The sequence below is a fragment of the Suncus etruscus genome, chromosome 4, assembly GCF_024139225.1.
Source record: "Suncus etruscus isolate mSunEtr1 chromosome 4, mSunEtr1.pri.cur, whole genome shotgun sequence".
NCBI lineage: Eukaryota > Metazoa > Chordata > Mammalia > Eulipotyphla > Soricidae > Suncus > Suncus etruscus.
Window position 1 is genome coordinate 155,276,973 of NC_064851.1, and position 19,426 is coordinate 155,296,398.

A 19,426-nucleotide genomic window follows, 5' to 3' on the forward strand; every position below is an offset into this window, starting at 1 on the left:
CAACTGTCATAACAATGTCAATGAGTGAAGGAAGTAGAAATACTGTCTTGAATACAGGCAGGGGAGGGGGAGGAGGGAGATTTGGGCTATTGGTGATGGGAATGTTGCACTGGTGAATGGGGGTGTTCTTTTTATGACTGAAACCCAATTACAATCATATTTGGAATCATGGTTTTTAAATAAAAATATTATTTATTTTAAAATATTTGGAATTATAGTTCCAAAGTGAGAATTATTTATATTATCTTTAAAATAAAGGAGCTCATGTCATGGTATAAATTTTGTAAAAGTTCTCTTTTACCATTCACCATATATGTGTGTGTGTGTGTGTGTGTGTGTGTGTGTGTGTGTGTTTTGAAGCTACATCTAGCTATGCTCAGAGCTTTCTTTTGGCTCTTCATTCAGGGATCTGTTCTGGTGGGCTCATAGGACCATACATTGTGCTGGGAATCAAACCTGGGTTCAGCTGCATCTAAGTCAAGCAATAACATACTGTACTATATTTCTGGTCTCAGGTACTCATGAATTTTAAAAGACACTCTTGTAATTTTCTGTACTTAACTCTACCCTTTTACCCTAAGAGTCTGAAGATTACCTGAACTTTTCACAGAGCAATTTCAGTCTAAGTCTGCAGGTAGATCTTAAAGGTAATGAGCAAAGGGACAATTTGAGTATTATTCATATCTGCCCTACTTCTCAGATGGGGAAAGAATATATAAGGCTTCTAAATAAAAACTACAATGACACATTTAAAAACTCCATTCTAAACATAAGAATAAGACAATTAGCCTGACGCAATCATATCAATAGGCTGCTGCTCTAGTTTGTTTTCTAACACATTTTACTAATAGCTTGTTTGAACTCCTTAACAGAATAGAAATACTCCGTGAAATAGAGAGATGATTTACCATTAATTCTATATTTTTATTTTAAAACAATTTATTATATGCTAAAGAGCCTAGACTCCCTGATACAAAAATATGAATCCTCTTTGTTTTGAAATGTTTTATTCAATTTTCTTTAACTATCTCTTAAAGATTTTTTATTAAAACCTTTACACCAAACAACAGAAAGGGCAATGCTCACAGACTTACTTGCTGCAAATCAATAGTCCAAGTTCATTAATAGCAATTATTATCAACTTGTAAAACGTAAGAACGAAATAGATAGAAATTTCAGCAATAAAGAATTCCGATTAAGGCCAGGGATGCAACTCAAGTGGTAGAGCACATGGAAAGCATGTGTGAGTTGCTGCATTTTCATCTCTGGCACTGAATTGTTCCCCAGAGCACCACCAGGAATGGGTTTCACACCCAACAACAAATTAAGGATTAACTAGAACAGAACATTCTGGTTTGAAAAACTATAGTGGGATATCTTTATTCAGTTTCTCTGATAGTCACTCTGTAATTAAGTTTCAACAGGACATAAATAAAGTAATTGACATTTGTGCTCATTTCTTTGGGACGAGGTTTGCAAAATTATTTCTCAGTAAACCTAGGAATCCTCCTCAAAATTAAGTAAACAAATTTAAAAGAGATGGCAGGAGAAAAAAAAAACAAACCCAGAACCTTGTAACTCCAAAAGCATTTTGTAAGGCTCTTCATAGTCTGGTTGTTTTTTTTTTTTCTTTTCTCATTTTAGTTTATTGTTTTTATAGTATACTAACAAAGAAATCCACATATTTTTTTAAGTTAGAGGGTTTCGAAAACAATTTTTCCTCTTAGCAAATAGTCTTCAAATTATTATTGCCAAATATGCTGAAAGTGACTACTCCAAGTTTGCTTCATACCCAACTCTATGACAGACAATTAAGCTGTCACTTTTAAAGGGATGACTTTCTGGAAGCTGTGTGCCTACACCATGAAGGGAAATGTCTTCAAGAATGGGCCTTTCTCCTTTGGCCTTTATCTCTGATTCTTTAGCCAGAGCCTGGACTGCAATTTAAACTTAATTAGAACTCTACTAACAAACAGTCCACACTGCCACATTCATTAGCATCTTCTCTTAAAGACACAGGGTTGCGAAAAAACTCTTCAATTATCTAGTCCACTGTTTCTCAGTTGGGGGCCATATCGCATAGATGGGGACAACAGTAGGTCACCAACTTATAGGATTCCCGTGGGGAGAAGGGAGAACAAGGTAGAAACAAAGATGGATGGAGTCACACCCTGAAAAGGGTTAAAAAATACTGGTCCAATCCATTTTCCATCATAACACTGAGTTCCAAGTGCTAGTGAGTTGTCAAGAGGAAGGACAAACACCAATATCCCCAGACACCATCCTGTCCCTCTGTTCCCTCTAAAATGTCACTAGAATCTTTAAAACTTCTTTTTTAAATAATATTTTTATTTAAACATCATGATCACAAACATGATTATAATTGAGTTTCAGTATCCTCTCCCCACCCCACCCCCACCTGTATTTGAGACAGGCTTGCTTTCTTTCTTTTTCTAATAAATCTTTATTTAAACACTGTAATTACAAGCATGATTGTATTTGGGTTTTAATTATAAAAGGAACACCTCCTTCACCAGTGCAACCTTCCTATTACCGATGCCCCTATCATCCTCCTCCCCTACCCACTTGTGTTCCAACAGGCTTTCTACTTTCCTCATTCACTGACATTGATAAGATTGTTGTTTAACTTGTAAAGCAAACAGTGAGTGACAAACTGGCTTAAAAATAATCTGATCCTTCTTTTTCTCCTTCATTTCCCAAATCGATGAGGAGAACCCCTAGAAGGATTCTGCCCATTTTTGGGGTATTAGACTCTTACCCCAGTTTACTCATTTTCTCTTTTTCAGGCAAAACCACCCAACTTGAACTGCTAGCCCTGCCCCCACTTAGAGGGGGAAATAAGGGAGGCACCAAGACCAAACTGATGCAAGACTACTAAGTAGTAGGTCAGATACAGAGGGGATCACATATTCTAGCCACCCTGGGGGGGAGGGAAGAGGAAATGGGAGGTAGGACAAAAACGGAGGTGTAGGGAGGACAATTTAGGGATGGGAATCCCCCCTGATTTTATGTAAATATGTACCTAGAATATTATTGTCAACAATATGTAAGCCACTATGATCAAAATAAAAATTATATTAAAAAAATAATCTGATCCAATTTCACACTATTTGCAGCATTTTTATCTCTTTTCTTAAAATCAAAATTCTTATCTCTTTTTTTGTTTAATTCTCCCAAATATACTGAAAAATGCATCAATATGATTTTTACTTAAGTATTATCCATAAAGAAGCCCAGCAAGATTTAATTTGGCATCAAAGAAAAAAAGAGGAGGCAGCGGGCATAGGGAATCATCATCACTTGGATACATTTCAAAGTGACTAATTATATTTTATCTGCTAAATTACCTTGCTATTTTAATCAGATATGATAATAAATATCATTTCTTATCTCTGCTCCTTTAATTTAGAGGATATTTAAAACATTTTAATTAGTAAAGTTTTCAAATTATGACTGCCAAATTTTCTGAAGTGACTACACAAAGTTTCCTCAATGCTCAACTGTAAAAATACTAAGTTGTTGTCACTTTTCAAGGAATAACTTTCTGGAAGTAGTGCACCTACATCTTGAATGGAACCAGCTGTGGCCCAAAAACAAAACAAAACAAAACAAAAAAGAATTGACCTTTATACTGGTAGAACTGAACGAGAAATAAACATCTAACTACATCTAAAATTGAGAGAAGAAACGAACAGACATTTCTTCAAAGAAGAAAGACAGATGGCTAAAAGGCACAGAAAAATGCTCCATATCATTAATCATCAGGAAGATGCAAGCCGAAACAACCATAAGATATCATCTTATGCCACAGAAACTGGCACACATCACAAAGAACATGAACAACCAATGCTGGCAGAGATGTGGGGAGCAAAGACTCTCACTCACTGCTAGTGGGAATGCCATCTACTCCAACTTTTCTGGAAAAAAATATGAATATTCCTCAAAAAGCAAGAAATTGAGCTTCCATATGGTCCAGCAATACCATATTTAAACAATGGTGTTTAAATAACACAATAATAAAACTTAAGTAAAAAAGACTGGACCCTTTTCCACTGTCTTTTTCTCTGTTTCTTTAACCAGATCCCACTCTGGCTAAATTCAGGGCTGCTGTTTTAACTTACTCTGAGCACTTCTATGCTCTATCCTCAATTGGTTGGGAAAGAATGGCTTCTCTTTGTGAGTGACTTCTTTAGAGAAACTCCACTAGATGAAAATACTTATACTCACAGATGAGGAAAAGGAGATGGGGAGAAGAAAGAGAGGATTCATTGAATTATTCATTGTCCAAAAGGATGCTGTGCAGAATTCCTATGATGCTAAGACATTCCTTGTATCTTTTAAATCATTTAATTTTCCTTCATTTTATTCTGCATACAACTTTAAAGAATTGCAATTGTTGCACATAAATAAGGTATATTATCATTTGAAAAGAAAAGATTAAGTAGGCCTGGGAAGTGGCCTGAGAATCTACAATTCTAACAAGTTTCCAGTGAGGTTCAAGCAACTCACAGGCCACAGACTAAGAAGCCAGCCTCTAGGTAGTTCTGTTCCGTTACTGAGAATTGGTACAGGAGGGTTTTATTATGAAAAGGCCAATGATGAACCCTACTTACTTCTAGTACCAGTAAAGTATTTTTCCTTTGAAACTAATTTTTCACTCCCTGTTTCAATTCAAGTTCATTTCAATTATTTTTAATACAGCGCCTTTATTTGATCAAGTTAATTTATACTCTTATCTCCATTCTTGTCAAACATATTTTTTCTTTTGCCTTTCTTCAAAGAGTCATTTTCTAGTCTCCCAGTAGGAAATTTATCAATAAAAAGGCTGTAGTTGTCCCTCCATCTTTCTAAGAGTTCATAGAAAAAATCGACACAAAAAATCCATTATTTCCCAATGTCTTACATTTAATTTTCCTCCCCATTAAAGAGTATTTTAAAGATTACATACTAGCGTGACAGTAGATTTATATTATATTTATTGGCTCATGTGTCTCTTTTTTATAGTAGAAAACTGTCCATCCTTACCAGTGCCCATATTTACTCATTTCATTTCCTATCACAAGGTAAGCTAACTCATGCAACAATTATTTCTTTAATGCATGCCATATGCAAGGCAGTATTTGAGACACTGAGAATTATCAGTGGTGAGCAGCAGAACATGTAATTATGCTCTGGAAAATTTGGATGAATACTGAACAAGGAATCAGGATTAAATGTATATTAATGAATGGATACTAGATTATTTGATGCCCTAGATTGTGTTATCTCTGTAGCCTTTTCCTCAGAATATTTATATGTGCATATTTCACCATGTCGATGACCTCACAATATATATTCTCAAAACACATCCAAGTTCACATTTCAAATATATTCAAAGAAGACAACATGGCAAAATCACAATAACCTACTCCTTTTGGAATTATCCTCTTTCCCTTTTCACTTCATGCAGGGGTAACTCCATTATTTCACATAGCAGTCATAAGTTTCAGTTTGCTTTTGCTTTTCAGTTTGGGGGCCACATTTGATTGTGCTCAGTACTTATTCCTGGCTCTGCAATGAAGAATCACTCCTGGAAGGATTCAGGGGACCATAAGTGTTCTGGGGAAACACCTTACCCATTGTACTGTCTCTTTGGTCCCTAAGTCTCAGCTTTTTCTGCCTCCTAAAATCTTACATTCAATACACTGCCAATCTATACTGCTTATTATTTCACAGACAGTTGACTATTTTTCTTTGATTCTAAATTTATTGTCCTCTAAGAAATTCAACAACCAAGGACCCGTTGAAGGGTCTGTCCCTGTAAAAATGTAATAAGTACCCATTCACATTAATTTCAACTACATTAAAAATGGCTATTACTTTGTTGGTTAAATGTTTTGGGGAGGTGCTCTTTAGGATATAAAAGGAAATAGGACTATTTCCTTAATTCTGTATGTTACAGCTGATACCCCCACATATAGGGCTTGATTATATTTACACATTTATTCTATATACTAATGTTTGCAATGATACATATTTCAAATTATCGATATAAGGAAATATGCTGCTGTTACTGTATTGTAGCAGTGCTTATAGAGATAGAGCTAAGCCCTCTCTGAAAAATAATAATGTAAGTTAGGGACCATAGTGTCTTCCCAGGATAATACAGTTGCTGTGCTTGAATGACTATGAGATTTTAAAAATCATTGGGTGGGGATCAGAGAAATTCTATAGCAGGTAAGGCACTTGCCTTGCATGCAGCTGACTCAGTTTTAATCCCCAGCATACCATATGGTTCCTCTAGCTTGCCAGGACCAATCTCTAAGTACAGAGCCAGGGATAAGCCCCAAATACAGGTTGGTGTCACTCAAATACTAAATAAACAAACAAAAACCTCACAAAAACAATGGATGTCAATTGTGATTAAAATGTATATTCTGAGATCTGCTAGTCATGGTGCTAAAGGTGATTGGAAAAAACTAAGAGTTTGAGGTAATGACATATCAAAATATATATATCACTACAGTGTTTGACACCTTTCATTTTCTTGGAAAACTTACACTTGCAATGTTATTTTTTTGACACACATCTTTTTTTAGGAATGTAAGTTGGACAGTAAAGTAGGGTGGTCTACATTTGACTATGCTCAAACACTACTTAGTGTGGTATTTTGTGTTGTAAAGGCAATACAAAGCCTCAAGAATGACATTATCATGTATTTCCTTTGCTTTTCCTACTACAAATATTCAGATCTTGAGCCACATAATGTGCTATCATATAATTAAACCAGTCTGCTCTCTTCCAATATCAGTTTCGTTGGGCACAACCCTCCTGGTCTATAAGACTTTGCAGTTGAGCTACCTTCCATTCCTAAAATCCCTCCTTATCACTCACTACCTTCTACTTGTTTAACCAGTTCTATTTGTTTTTAGAATAACAGGCAACTTCTACGCAGATTTGCCAGATCCTCCAAAAATCATGACTACATTTTCAAGCCATCTACAGCCCATATATTTTATGTCATACATTTCAATATCTTATTGTATCTTCCAATGTTCATTCATTCATTCATTCATTCTTATGTAAAAATTAACTCCCCCAGATTATAACATATCAATTAAAGGTATAGACAAGATTTTAATAGTAATCATCTTCATTGAGTTATTAATATTTACTCCAAAACTTACCATTTCCCCCATAATAGAGTCAACATATCATATTTTTCCACATGACATATAGAGAAATATGAATATTATCAAGTTTATTATACATAATAATGCTATGTACATACATTAATTTAAAAATATCAACTTAGTTTTTCAAGCAGATAATGACTGTGCCCTAAGTAATTTAAATAAATTATTTCTCAGATTATTTTTAGAATTATTACCTTTCCCAGTGACTACACACATTAGGGTCTTCAAGATTCAAGAGAAAAGCTGTCTTGATCCAGTGGCACAACAATAAGCAGATAAAACTCAGACATGGGTTCAAAGAAATAATCATTTTTCCTGAAAAACAACCTATAAGGGAGATGGAAAGTCACATTAGATATGCATTAAATACCCACACAGTTCTTTTCAACATAGCAACTCTTTGGTACCAGTTGTCACTAGGGCTGAAACTTGCATAATAAACCATGTGTTTAAAATAACAGGTCACCAGATTTCATGGTCCAAGAGATAGAGATATTTCTTATGTTGTGCAGGGTGGCCACTGTTTTGTAAATTAGCAAAATGTGCAAATCATCGTTAATTGCCACCACCACAAAAGCCCTTCTTATCCATGCCAGACGACATTAAAGGCATCAACCAGAAGAACGCAGAGCAACACAGACATCCAGATTCTCTCACCAGGCATATTTCCCTCTGGAAGAAGAGGGCTCACAGAGGAATCTGGCCTCATTTGTCCCAGAGGATAAATGATGAAACAGAAGCCCCATTGACTCAAGAGAGGCACCTCAGGTTCAAACTGAGATTCATTCAATAATTTATTCAATGAGCGCTGAATGCCCACTCTTATGCCTAGCTTTGTGCAAAACGGAACAGAAAGTATAGAACTAATTCCTGTTCCTGCCCATTAGAATATTTGCAATTTAGGGGGCTGGGTAGGTGGTGCTAGAGGTAAGGTGTCTGCCTTGCAAGCTCTAGCGTAGGACAGACAGTGGTTCGATCCCCCGACGTCCCATATAGTCCCCCCCAAGCCAGGAGCCATTTCTGAGCTCATAGCCAGGAGTAACCCCTGAGCGTCAAACAGGTATGGCCCAAAAACCAAAAAAAAAAGAATATTTGCAATTTAGAAATCATGCCATATATTTCTTATATTTAGTGCTGCAGTTTTCCCATTTGCTGAATAGAAGCAAAGCCAATTCTCTTACTGAGGCCTCTGCATAGGTGAGCAGTGAACAAGTGCAGACAGTTTTTAAGTTATAGATAAATATAATGACCTTCATATTATTGAGAGGAAGAAAGACTATCAAGAAAAAACAAATAGCAACCTATTTAGAAGTCTGGAGAAAAGTTGGGCAGGCAAAGGAGACTGAAGATAGAAGAGAAATATTACAGACATAGGGAATGGGAGTAGAAGGCAGGTGAAGCATATTTAAAGAACTCAGTTTAGTTGAAAGAGAGAGTCTATCACCATGGGCTTTGCTTTCGCCTTTTTTTTTTTTTTTGGTTTGGGGCTACACCTGTTGATGTTCAGGGGTTACTCTTGGCTCTGCATTCAGAAATTGCTCCTGGTAGGCTCAGAAAACCATATAAGATGCCAGGGGTCAAACCCCGGTCTGCCACATGCAAGTCTCCTACCCACTGTGCTATATCTCTCTGGTCCCTGGGCTTTGCAATCATTGTAAAGTATTGAACTTTTTTTCAAGCAGTAAGGAGACCTCAAGTAGAGACTCACATGAAAAGGTTCCTCTGTTTACAAGAGGGAGAGAGTAACCAATAGGGGAGGATTATTTGAGGGACTATTAGTGAGACACAACTGTGGGTAAACTAAGGAAATAACATTGGGATTTTAGGAACTGAGTGAATCGGGGAGAGTTTTTAAGTAGACAAATTGCTGGACTTGGTGATTGAATGTGGGAGTAAGAAAGAGTAGGCTCTTGGGGATAGATAAGAGGTAAAGAGTGAATCCCTTGCCAAGATGGTAAACACAGAAACCCTCCCCGTCAGGAGAGGGATTTACTTTCATTTTAGATATGAGAACTTTAAAGTCTTTACATGATACTCAAAGGAAGTTGTCTGTAGGCATTTACTAAACCCTAATTATCCACCAAGCACTGGTCATCTTAGTGTATTGTATAAAGAGCCATATGCTGCAAAGGAGACTGTCTCCAGTAACTAAGCAAAGAAACACTTAATTGTCACATTTATAAAGTGATTAAACATAATCATCATAAAAATGAACATGAGTTAGAACTGGCTAATGTATTTATTAATTAAAGAAAGAGAAGAAGCATCACCCTGCCCACATGATTTCCAGTGAGACTAGTAATAGGCCAGATTGTAAAACCAAAGAAATCATTTGGTTGGTAATAAGTGGTATGTTGAGAAACTACATACCACTTATTACCAACCAAATGATTTCTTTGGTTTTACAAATTGCAAATTCATTGAAAAATAACTGTGGTTAAAAAACTTAAGTTTATCTCTAAAGAAATAATAACAAAAAATTCTTAACTTTAGAAGATATTTTATGCTCCTAATAGAAAAGAATAACGTGAAAAAGTGTTAGACCATTAAAAATCAAGATGTTTATAACGACAAGATAGGCTTCTCCAAAAACAGAGTAAGCGTATTCTAATACATGTTACTGTGATATGGGGAGCTATGGTGAATTAAGTGTCCCTGGGCTTCAAGACAAACTGATTCGTTAACTTTAAAGAATCTATCCAGCTTTAGTGTCAGTCATCCCCAGACATTGCCGTCTACTGTAGAAACCTATCCGAAGGCAGGAATAGCATCAGAGTATCTGGTTTTGACCCTCTTCTTGGTATATGAAACCTCTTTTGTCTCCATAACACTTCACTATATTCAATAATTTAACCTATTTATTCTCAAATTTAAAGACATATGTATTGTCCATGTGTACATATTAAATCTGTTTTTTTCTTCTACTAATCCACCTGATTGTATTTTGTTGCTTGGACCAGCTTGAGAGGAACACAGAAGGATTCGAAAAGTTTTGCCAGTAAATGTTTATTTAGTACACTATTGACAGTATCTTTTAACCCTAAAAGGTTAAAGTAAAAGCAAATGTTTGACTTAGAACAAGAAAAAAAATATACTTAAAAGACTGTAAACTTTTTAAAAAGGGATTTTAAGCATCATGAACTGATTCTACTTACAAAATATAAATGTGTAACTCATAATAGAGTTTATAGATTAATTCAAATTATTATTTCTTATTTTACATCAGGAAGTTGTAAAATTCAAGCGTACATTATTAACTAAAGATAATATTTCACTTAACAGGATGAATAAAAAGTAATGATGATTATAAACAATAACCACTAGCATTTTCTACTTTCCCAGCATAATGCTAAGCCTTTATGTGACTAATCTATTTAATGCTAGAAGGAAATATTTTTATTATCTTCATTTAATAGTTTAAGACATAATACTGTTAACGATTTCCTTACCTATTAATAAAAGGAAAAAAACCTCAATTTATTGGGTTGTAACCTATAAGCAAGGCAAATATTTCTATTTCATTGCTCTATGACAGGATAAGTATTTTGTTTTGATGAAGTTTGAAACACATATATTAACTTTTATCCTGTCCTTTATGATAAAACCAGTGCTGGTCAGCAGTAATTTGCCACCTACTCACAAACCATTACCCTTAACAGGAAAGTTTATACCCTGAGTCACCATTTCAGACTCAAACCATCTATTTCCCAATTAGAAATGTTTTTTTTTTATAAAGTTAGAAATTACCGCAAGCATAAGCCAAACCGCCTTATGAAAAAGAAAAAGTCTATGTGTTCTCTTTTAATGTAAAAATTTCAGCACCAATCCTTTGCGATCCTTTCTAGTTTTATATTTGATGCATGGCTTATGAAGACTTGCGCCTTTCTTCAAGATGGCAGGAGTAAAAAGATTGTTGATTTCCTTTATGCTTTTGAAATTCAACTGATGGTGATGCTGGGAGGGCAAATATAAGTATGTTTTTTAAAATAGGTATCTACACATATGGGCCTCTTATCCTTGAAGCATTTTCATAATTATAATTAGAAATTTAGCTGCTTCTAGAATAATCTACATTAAAGCATAATTAAAATATATATATATAATATAAAAGAATAATATATATATATATATATATATATATATATATATAAAAGAATCACGAGCTCAAGATGCAGGAATCACGTAAACTTACTGACTAAACTGATTGAGAAAATGGTTTAAATGTTATACGTGATAAGGGGCAAAGACATTTTACAAATATGCCAATAAGCTCTAAGAAGATAAAAGAAAAGAATATTTCACTCTACTTAGAAATATGGAGTGCTCGCTTCGGCAGCACATATACTAAAATTGGAACGATACAGAGAAGATTAGCATGGCCCCTGCGCAAGGATGACACGCAAATTCGTGAAGTGTTCCATATTTTTAATGTTGCACTGGTGAAGAGGGGTGATCTTTATATGACTGAAACCTTATCACAATCATTTATGTAATCAAGATATTCAAATAAAGAGAAAAAAATGGAAGAAAAGAAAAAAAACTAATCAATAAATTATTTAGCAAAGTGTGTTTCATTTCAAAAAAAAAAAAAGAAATATGGACCACCTTTTCTTTTGTTTTGTCTTGTTTATAAAAAGAAACTAACAGGCAAATCAAATAAGTGAATAGAGCATTTTGAGTCATCTTTCCCTATTTTATTTCTTTTCTTGTGTAGGTTTTTTTTTTTGTTTGTTTGTTTTTGTTTTTGGATCACACCCGGCGTTACTCAGGGGTTACTCCTGGCTGTCTGCTCAGAAATAGCTCCTGGCAGGCACGGGGGACCATATGGGACACCGGGATTCGAACCAACCACCTTTGGTCCTGGATCGGCTGCTTGCAAGGCAAACACCGCTGTGCTATCTCTCCGGGCCCTCTTGTGTAGGTTTTAATAGATAAATATGGGTACTATTTTCCTTTAGAATTACCCTGAAACAGGAAAAGTCCAGTATATTTTTATTTCCTCATTTCTCTTGTTTGAGATGTCATCTTGTCATCTTATCTTACACTATAATCTTCCACTTTAGAATGCAAATGAAAATAAAATGCAATTTTTAAAAGATAGCATTATTTCAGTGGAGAAAAAGGACAACATGGGCATGATTTATCTCATTAAAATCAACATTTTGAATATATTCCATCTAAAGTGGATGTTATACTACCCCCACCCATTCAGTCTCTCTTCAAACAACTTTCCTTATAGTTTCATTTAACAAAATTTTAAATGTAAAAAAAAATAATCATTTGCATAAACCCCCTGGTGCCAAACTTGATTGCATTCCATATCATTCACTTAATTATTATGGAAAAATTAAAACAGAAATCAGTACATCTGATTAGCATTGCTAAAGTGCTTCTATTAGAAAGTTGAAACAGCAGGTGAGTTAACTCTTGCTACCTACTTGTCAAGCAACTCCACTCGGAAGGCAAGCTTTGCTTAGTCTACCACAAACAAACTCAATAGACAATCAGGCTGAATGAATGAATTTTGATTCGATGATAAGGAGCCCTTTTTTAGTGTGTTAGGGAGAAATAAATAACGGGGCGTTAACTTGCTAATTTATTATTGCAACAACAGAAGAATGAATGATTCCAGACAATTCTTTTGGGCTCTAAAATTGATTCCATTCCTAGAATTACTAATTGCACACATAGAAATAATGTGATACCCTTATTTTTTTTTTTGTAGCTCATTTCCTATCTCTAAAGTTCTCTCACTGTTCTTGAAATAAATATTAATTTCTTGATTAAGAATAACTATACTTTGGAATAGTGTGCACTGTTGGTGAAAATGTAAATTGGGAAGCAGTATAAAAATTACCTAGAATAGTTAAAAATAGAACTTATATTATGAAGTAATAAAGAAACAAGCCCACTTCTGAGTATCCAAAAAAATGAAAAAAAAAAAACCCACTCATTTTAAAATATTTTTGAACTCTTGTTTATTGAATAGTTACAATAGCCAAAATATGGAAACAACCTATGAATAAATAAAGAAACCTTGTGTATACCATACACCATGGTTTTGCCATTAAAAAGAAAGAAATAGTGCCACTTGTAATAATATGGACAGATTTTGAGAGCATTATAATAATAAAAATAGTAGAAGAAAATAAAACAAATGCAATAATGATCTCACTAGCATGTGGAATATTAAAGGAAGAAAACAAGTTCATGAAAACAGATAATAAACTGGCAGTTGTCAGAAGTGGAAGGGGTGAGCAAAATGAGTAAAAGAGAAACTACCTATTTTTTTTTTTCAATTTCATGACCCCTACATCAGACCATTATCTCATCCATTACTTCATCTCACATTACCTCATTCCTTCTCTAAATAAATTCACAACCTTGCTCTTGGGGGACATGTTTTAGGTTTCCAATTATATCTGTGTAGTACAAATTATAATTCTCTGCTATTTCTCCAAGTATTAATGATTAATAATAAATACCTCTCTCACTAGCCTCAATATTCTATAAGTGACATTTAACAATACAAATGTTATACATTTCAAACTAATATAACAGTATGTGTTAATTATGAGCCAGAGAGATAGTATAGCAGATAAGGGCTTGCATGCAGCTGATTTGGGTTAGATTTTTGAGAACCAATATGGGTTCCCCAACACCCACCTTGAGTGATCCCTGAGCCAAGAGCCAAAAGTAAGCCCTAAGCACTGCTGGGTATGGCCCCAAAATGCATCTCAATTTTTAAGAGAATAGAGCCTCATTGACATCTTTTTAATTCTCTTTAGATTCCAGAAACAGTCTATTTCACTTGATCATTCTATATTATCTATAAAGAATGTACAAACTTTCCCTTGAACTAGTGAGAAAAGCTGTCCAGCTAAAGCAGAGAAAAAAATTGCTGTTTTTCTTAGACATTTCCTCTTGTAAATAGAGTATTAAGGCCCACTTTTAAGGTATTAATGATGTCAAAGGAGTAATGATTGCCCAGTGCTGTGAGACCCTCAGATGTAGATGTCCAAGGAAATAGTACAAATAAAAGGAATCCTTGAAACAATGCCTTGATTTCTATCTTCATGGCCTAAATCTAGTTACTCTTTAACATATAACTTTACCAGAATAAAATATTTATTTGAAACAGAACAAGTGTTATATATGAGTTATATACATTTCATGTGGAGGACCTTATGTCATTTTGCTACCACAACAGAAGTATGCAAACTTATTTCAATTAAATAGCAGTCTCAAAGCATTCCTTGGAAACTTTGAGAACAAAAGGTAAGTATGACTTTGAACATTAAATAAAGAAAATAAATTAACAAATATAATTTTCTAAATTTAAAATGGTTTATGAGCAACCTAAAAATTACCTAAACATTAGCACCAAGTCAGTGTAAAATGTCTGGCCTTTGTTTATTAGATATTTCACACTAAGTAAAAGCAGGCAAAACTCCAAGGATGTCAAGCGCTGAGCTACCTAAGGGAGCTCACCACCCCTCAAAGAGAATGGTCACAAATGGATCATTGCAATACATTTCAATGCATAATGCAACCATTATTAAGACTGGGATTGGCAACAGCAGTAACACAGAAGTAAAGTTTTATTGCTTACCTACACAATACCAATTCCTTTTGAGGTGAAAAGGGAAGGGTTTGGACCATACCAAATGGTGTCCAGAGGTTATTCTTTACTATGCTGAGGAGATTTGGTGGTACTTCTAGTGTGCTTAGGTAACCATGTATAGTGCTTTGATCTAATAGGGATCAACAACATGCAAGGCAGCACCTTATCCCTTGTACTATCTCTCTGCACCCAGATGCAGTTTCTATGAGGTGTCATGAAGGAATAGTGTTGGGGAAACCTTAATCATATGCTTATTGCTGACTTTGGGAACTGCTCTGCAATGCCCTTATGAATGAATCACCCACATAGAATGAGGAAAAAAATCCATAAATAATATTGACTGATAAACATCAAAATGCAAGTAACTGTGACACAAAATGTAATAAATTCAGACCAGTGAAAGAGGTCAATGAATTCAAAGTACATTTTGCATATAGAAATCCTGGCTAAATCAATAGCAGCTCATGGTTTTCCAAAGACTTGCCAGGAGAGACACAGAGCACATAGCCAGGAGCAGTCTTTTCTTCCCCAGCATTACCAGGTGTGGCCCCAAAAGCAAAAAACAAAAACAAAAACAAACAAAAAAAACTTTAAAATCTACTAACTAGAGAGGAAAGTTGTGATTAAAATATATATGTATTTATAAAATGAGTCATCTTAGAGATAAGCTGAAAGGGTTTTTAAGAGGGATAAAAATCAGTGTAAAATTCACTTTTTCTTTTTTCTACTATATACTGAAAACTTGAATTTAACAGTTGTTTATAATCAGTCTCCAAGGTTATTTTCAGTGACACTTGACTAGTATTAGCCCCTCTCGCAATAAGTAGACAGATTTGTGTACCCAATAAAATATTGTAAAAAAAAGAATGGCATATCACTTCCAAAATTAGGCTATCGAAGGCACGTGTAAACTACAATTTGCATCTTATTGAAAGTACCATTCTATAGGAAGTTAGTTGTCAAATATTAGGACATTTAAGCAAATCAATGGAGATAACATGGTGAGAAAGTGAGGCCTCTTGCCAACAGCTCTGTGAGTGACCCACCTTGGAAGTGCATTCCAGTCCAGCAGGCCTTCAAAGGAATATTTACATATTAATTACAATCTTTTTTTTTTTTAAATATGGAACGCTTCACGAATTTGCATGTCATCCTTGCACAGGGGCCATGCTAATCTTCTCTGTATCGTTCCAATTTTAGTATATGTGCTGCCGAAGCGAGCACATTAATTACAATCTTATAAGATTAAAAACTACTCAACATCTAAATTTCTCCCTAGAAGTTGTGAATAGATGATTGTTATTTTAAGCCACACTTTTTTTTTTTTTTTGGTCTTTTTGGCCACACCCAGTGATGCTCAGCGGCTATATACTCAAAAATAGCTCCTGGCTTGGGGGACCATTTGGGATGCCAAGGGATCAAACCGCAGTCGGTCCTAGCTCAGGGGACCATATGGGATGCCAGCGATCCAACCAAGGTCCATCCTGGATCGGTCGTGTGCAAGGCGAATACCCTACCACTGTGCTATTGCGCCAGCCCCAAAAGTCATTGTCTTTTAAATGAATAACTTCCATCTGTGTGCTGGGGTAGTACATGCTTCTTGTAATGCAAATCTATTAAAATTTACATTGTCCAAGTGACTTAGCTACTTCTAGTCAACACTGAGGATCTGAATGTTCACATTTGACAGCTGTTTCAAATGATTAGTGAGACTGGGCCTCAACTGTCCTTCTCAGGGTTACTCAGTTCTGAACCACTAACACAGACCAGAAATCAGAGAGATCACAGACATCTCTTGCAGCAAGCATTGCCACAGCAGGGTCTGAACACTATTTTATCTTGATGTGGGTTTTATGTTGACATGGTAAAAAGCTTTGAAGATTTGAGACAACATATGAGGAAATTGCTGAGGAAGTGGAAGTAGGCAGATGAATATAATTATATAACGTTGCATTTGGCCAGGACACTCAGAAGAAAATGGGCAGACTTCCCTCCCAACTCCACTTCCTCATCAGTGGCATATATATGCAAATAGAAGAGACCATAACCTAAACCTCAACTTTATGACTCAAAATTGTCCTGTTATAGTAGATAAAGTACCATATGCTGAATTAGCAACACCACTTCCTGTGGTAGGGAGACAAATCTTTTACTCAAGAAGTAACCTTGTCTAACCCTGAATAACAGTTTGAGAACATTCTTATACTGAGAGAAAAATAAAGAGCCTTTTCAATATGCTCTGTTCACAATTCTCTCTTATAATTTTACCTCGTCTCCTGCTTAATTTTTCTCTGACATTTTTCAGAGAAATTCAGGGTTTGGTTCCCATGAAAAATTCCATGGGAAGGTAGAATGAATAAAGTATATTCTCTTTTTTTTAATCTAATAATATCTTTATTTAAGGACCAAGGTTACAAACATGTTTGAAGTTGGGTTCCAGTCATAAAAAGTACTCCCACTTCACCAGTGTAACCTTCCTGCCACAAATACCTCCATCTCCATCCTCCCCCTTCCTCCTGTCTGTCTTCTAGACAGGCATTCCATTTCTCTCAGTATCATTGTCATGATAGTTTTTAGTGTAGTTATTTCTCTAACTGCAGTCACCACTCTTTGTGGTAAACTTCCTATCATGTGCTGGTCCTTCCAGCCCTTATCTCTATTGTCTCTGGGTATTATCAACATATTATTTTTTTTATTTTTCTTAAATTCACAGATGAGTGAGACTATTCTGTGTATATCTCTCTCTCTCTCTCTCTTTGACTTATTTCACTCAGCATAAAAGTTTCCATGTCCATCCAAGTATAGGAAAATTTCATGACTTCATTTTCCTGACAGCTGCATAATATTTCATTGTGTATATGTACCATCGTTTCTTTAGCCACTAATCTGTTGTCAGGCATCTGGGTTGTTTCCAGATTCTCGCTATTTATTGTAAATAGCACTGCAATGAATTTAGGCATGTAGAAGGCATTTTTTTGTATTGTGTTTTTGTGGTCCTAAGATTTATTCCTAAATGTAGTATTGCTGGATTATATGGGAGCTCAGGTTTTTGGTTTGTTTGTTTGTTTGTTTTCATTTTGTTTTTGTTTTGGGGCGGCACTCAGGGATTATTCCTGGCTCTACACTCAGAAATTGCTTCTGGCAGGCACGGAGGACCCTATGGGATGCTGGGATTCGAACCACCGTCCATCCTGGATTGACTGCATGCAAGTTAATACTCTACCACTGTACTATCTCTCAGCCCAATTTCCAGTTTTTTGAAGAATAACCATATTATTTTCCAGAAATTCTGAACTAGATAGCATTCCTATCAGCAGTGAATGAGTTTCTTTCCCTCTATATCCCTGCCAGCACTGATTGTTCTTGTTCTTTGTGATGTGTGCCAATCTCTGTGGTGTGAGATGGTATCTCATTGTTGTTTTGATTTGTATCTCCTTGATGATTAGTGACTTTTGGCCATCTGTTTTTCTTCTTTGAGGAAGTATCTGTTCATTTCTTCTCCCCATTTATTGATGGGTTAGATGTTCATTTCTTTTTTTTTTTTTTTTTTTTTTTTGGTTTTTTTGGGTCACACCCGGCTGTGCTCAGGAGTTACTCCTGGCTGTCTGCTCAGAAATAGCTCCTGGCAGGCACGGGGGACCATATGGGACACCGGGATTCGAACCAACTACCTTTGGTCCTGGATGGGCTGCTTGCAAGGCAAACACCGCTGTGCTATCTCTCCGGGCCCAGATGTTCATTTCTTGATAAGTTCTGTTAGTACCTTGTATATCTTAGATGTTAGCCCTTTATCTAATGAGTATTGGGTGAATAGTTTCTCCCATTTTGTGAGTGGCCTTTGTGTCTTAGTCACTATTTCCTTTGATGTGCAGCAGCTTTTCAGTTGAATGTAGTCCCATTTGTTTACCTCTGCTTCCATTTGTTTGGACAGTGATGTTTCCTTGATGAAGATGCCATTAGTCTCAATGTCATGGAGTGTTTTACCTATGTTTTCCTCTATATAACCTTATGGTTCCAGGTCTGATATCATGGTGTTTAATCCTTTTGGATTTGACCTTTGTGCATGTTGTTAGATGAAGGTCTGAGTTTGCTTTTTTTGCATATGGCTGACCAGCTATCCTAACATCACTTGTGAAAGAGGCTTTCCTTGGGTCAGTACACTTGGTATTAAGAGTAATTCACTCCTCTGCTATATTTCCCTTTGAGAAACACCTGCCAGGAAAGAAGATTTAGTAACAAGGACCCTGTAGTAGCAAAGACCCTAAACCCTCCCAGGAGTGATCCATGAGGGCAGAGCTAAGACTAAGCCAAGCTCTTCCCCACCATTCCAAAGAAAAATAAATGGTATGGATTTAATAAGACTTCTTAGCAAGATTTAAGTTTTAAATGTGTAAAACATACATTAAAGTTACAGAGAGTTTAGGTTTTAATCATTTTTATGTACAATAAAGTAGTTATGATTGCCATCAGTACCTTAAATACCTCAAATATGGCTCATTACATTTTTTAAAAGCACTAGGGAGAGACTGTAAATTTGAGACTTTAAGTTTGCCCAGTTTGAAATTGGGCATAGTTTACAACATTTGTGGAAATTATATATTTCTTC

At 35.5% G+C, this 19,426-nt stretch overlaps 1 protein-coding gene and 2 non-coding genes across 3 annotated transcripts in view; 1 reads left to right on the top strand and 2 right to left on the bottom strand.

The window, feature by feature from the left end:
* The window catches only part of MEGF10 (multiple EGF like domains 10), a 171,642-nt gene that overhangs the window by 123,130 nt on the left and 29,086 nt on the right, over positions 1 to 19,426 (bottom strand). The window contains exon 2 of the mRNA XM_049771802.1: positions 7,391 to 7,523. Within this exon, the coding sequence (XP_049627759.1) occupies positions 7,391 to 7,506 (116 nt within the window). The 5' untranslated portion in view covers positions 7,507 to 7,523. The remainder of the gene's footprint in view (positions 1 to 7,390; positions 7,524 to 19,426) is intronic.
* On the top strand, positions 11,517 to 11,623 carry LOC126008233 (U6 spliceosomal RNA). The gene has a single exon (XR_007495574.1). It is a non-coding gene; the product is annotated as a U6 spliceosomal RNA (small nuclear RNA).
* On the bottom strand, positions 15,938 to 16,044 carry LOC126008369 (U6 spliceosomal RNA). The gene has a single exon (XR_007495703.1). It is a non-coding gene; the product is annotated as a U6 spliceosomal RNA (small nuclear RNA).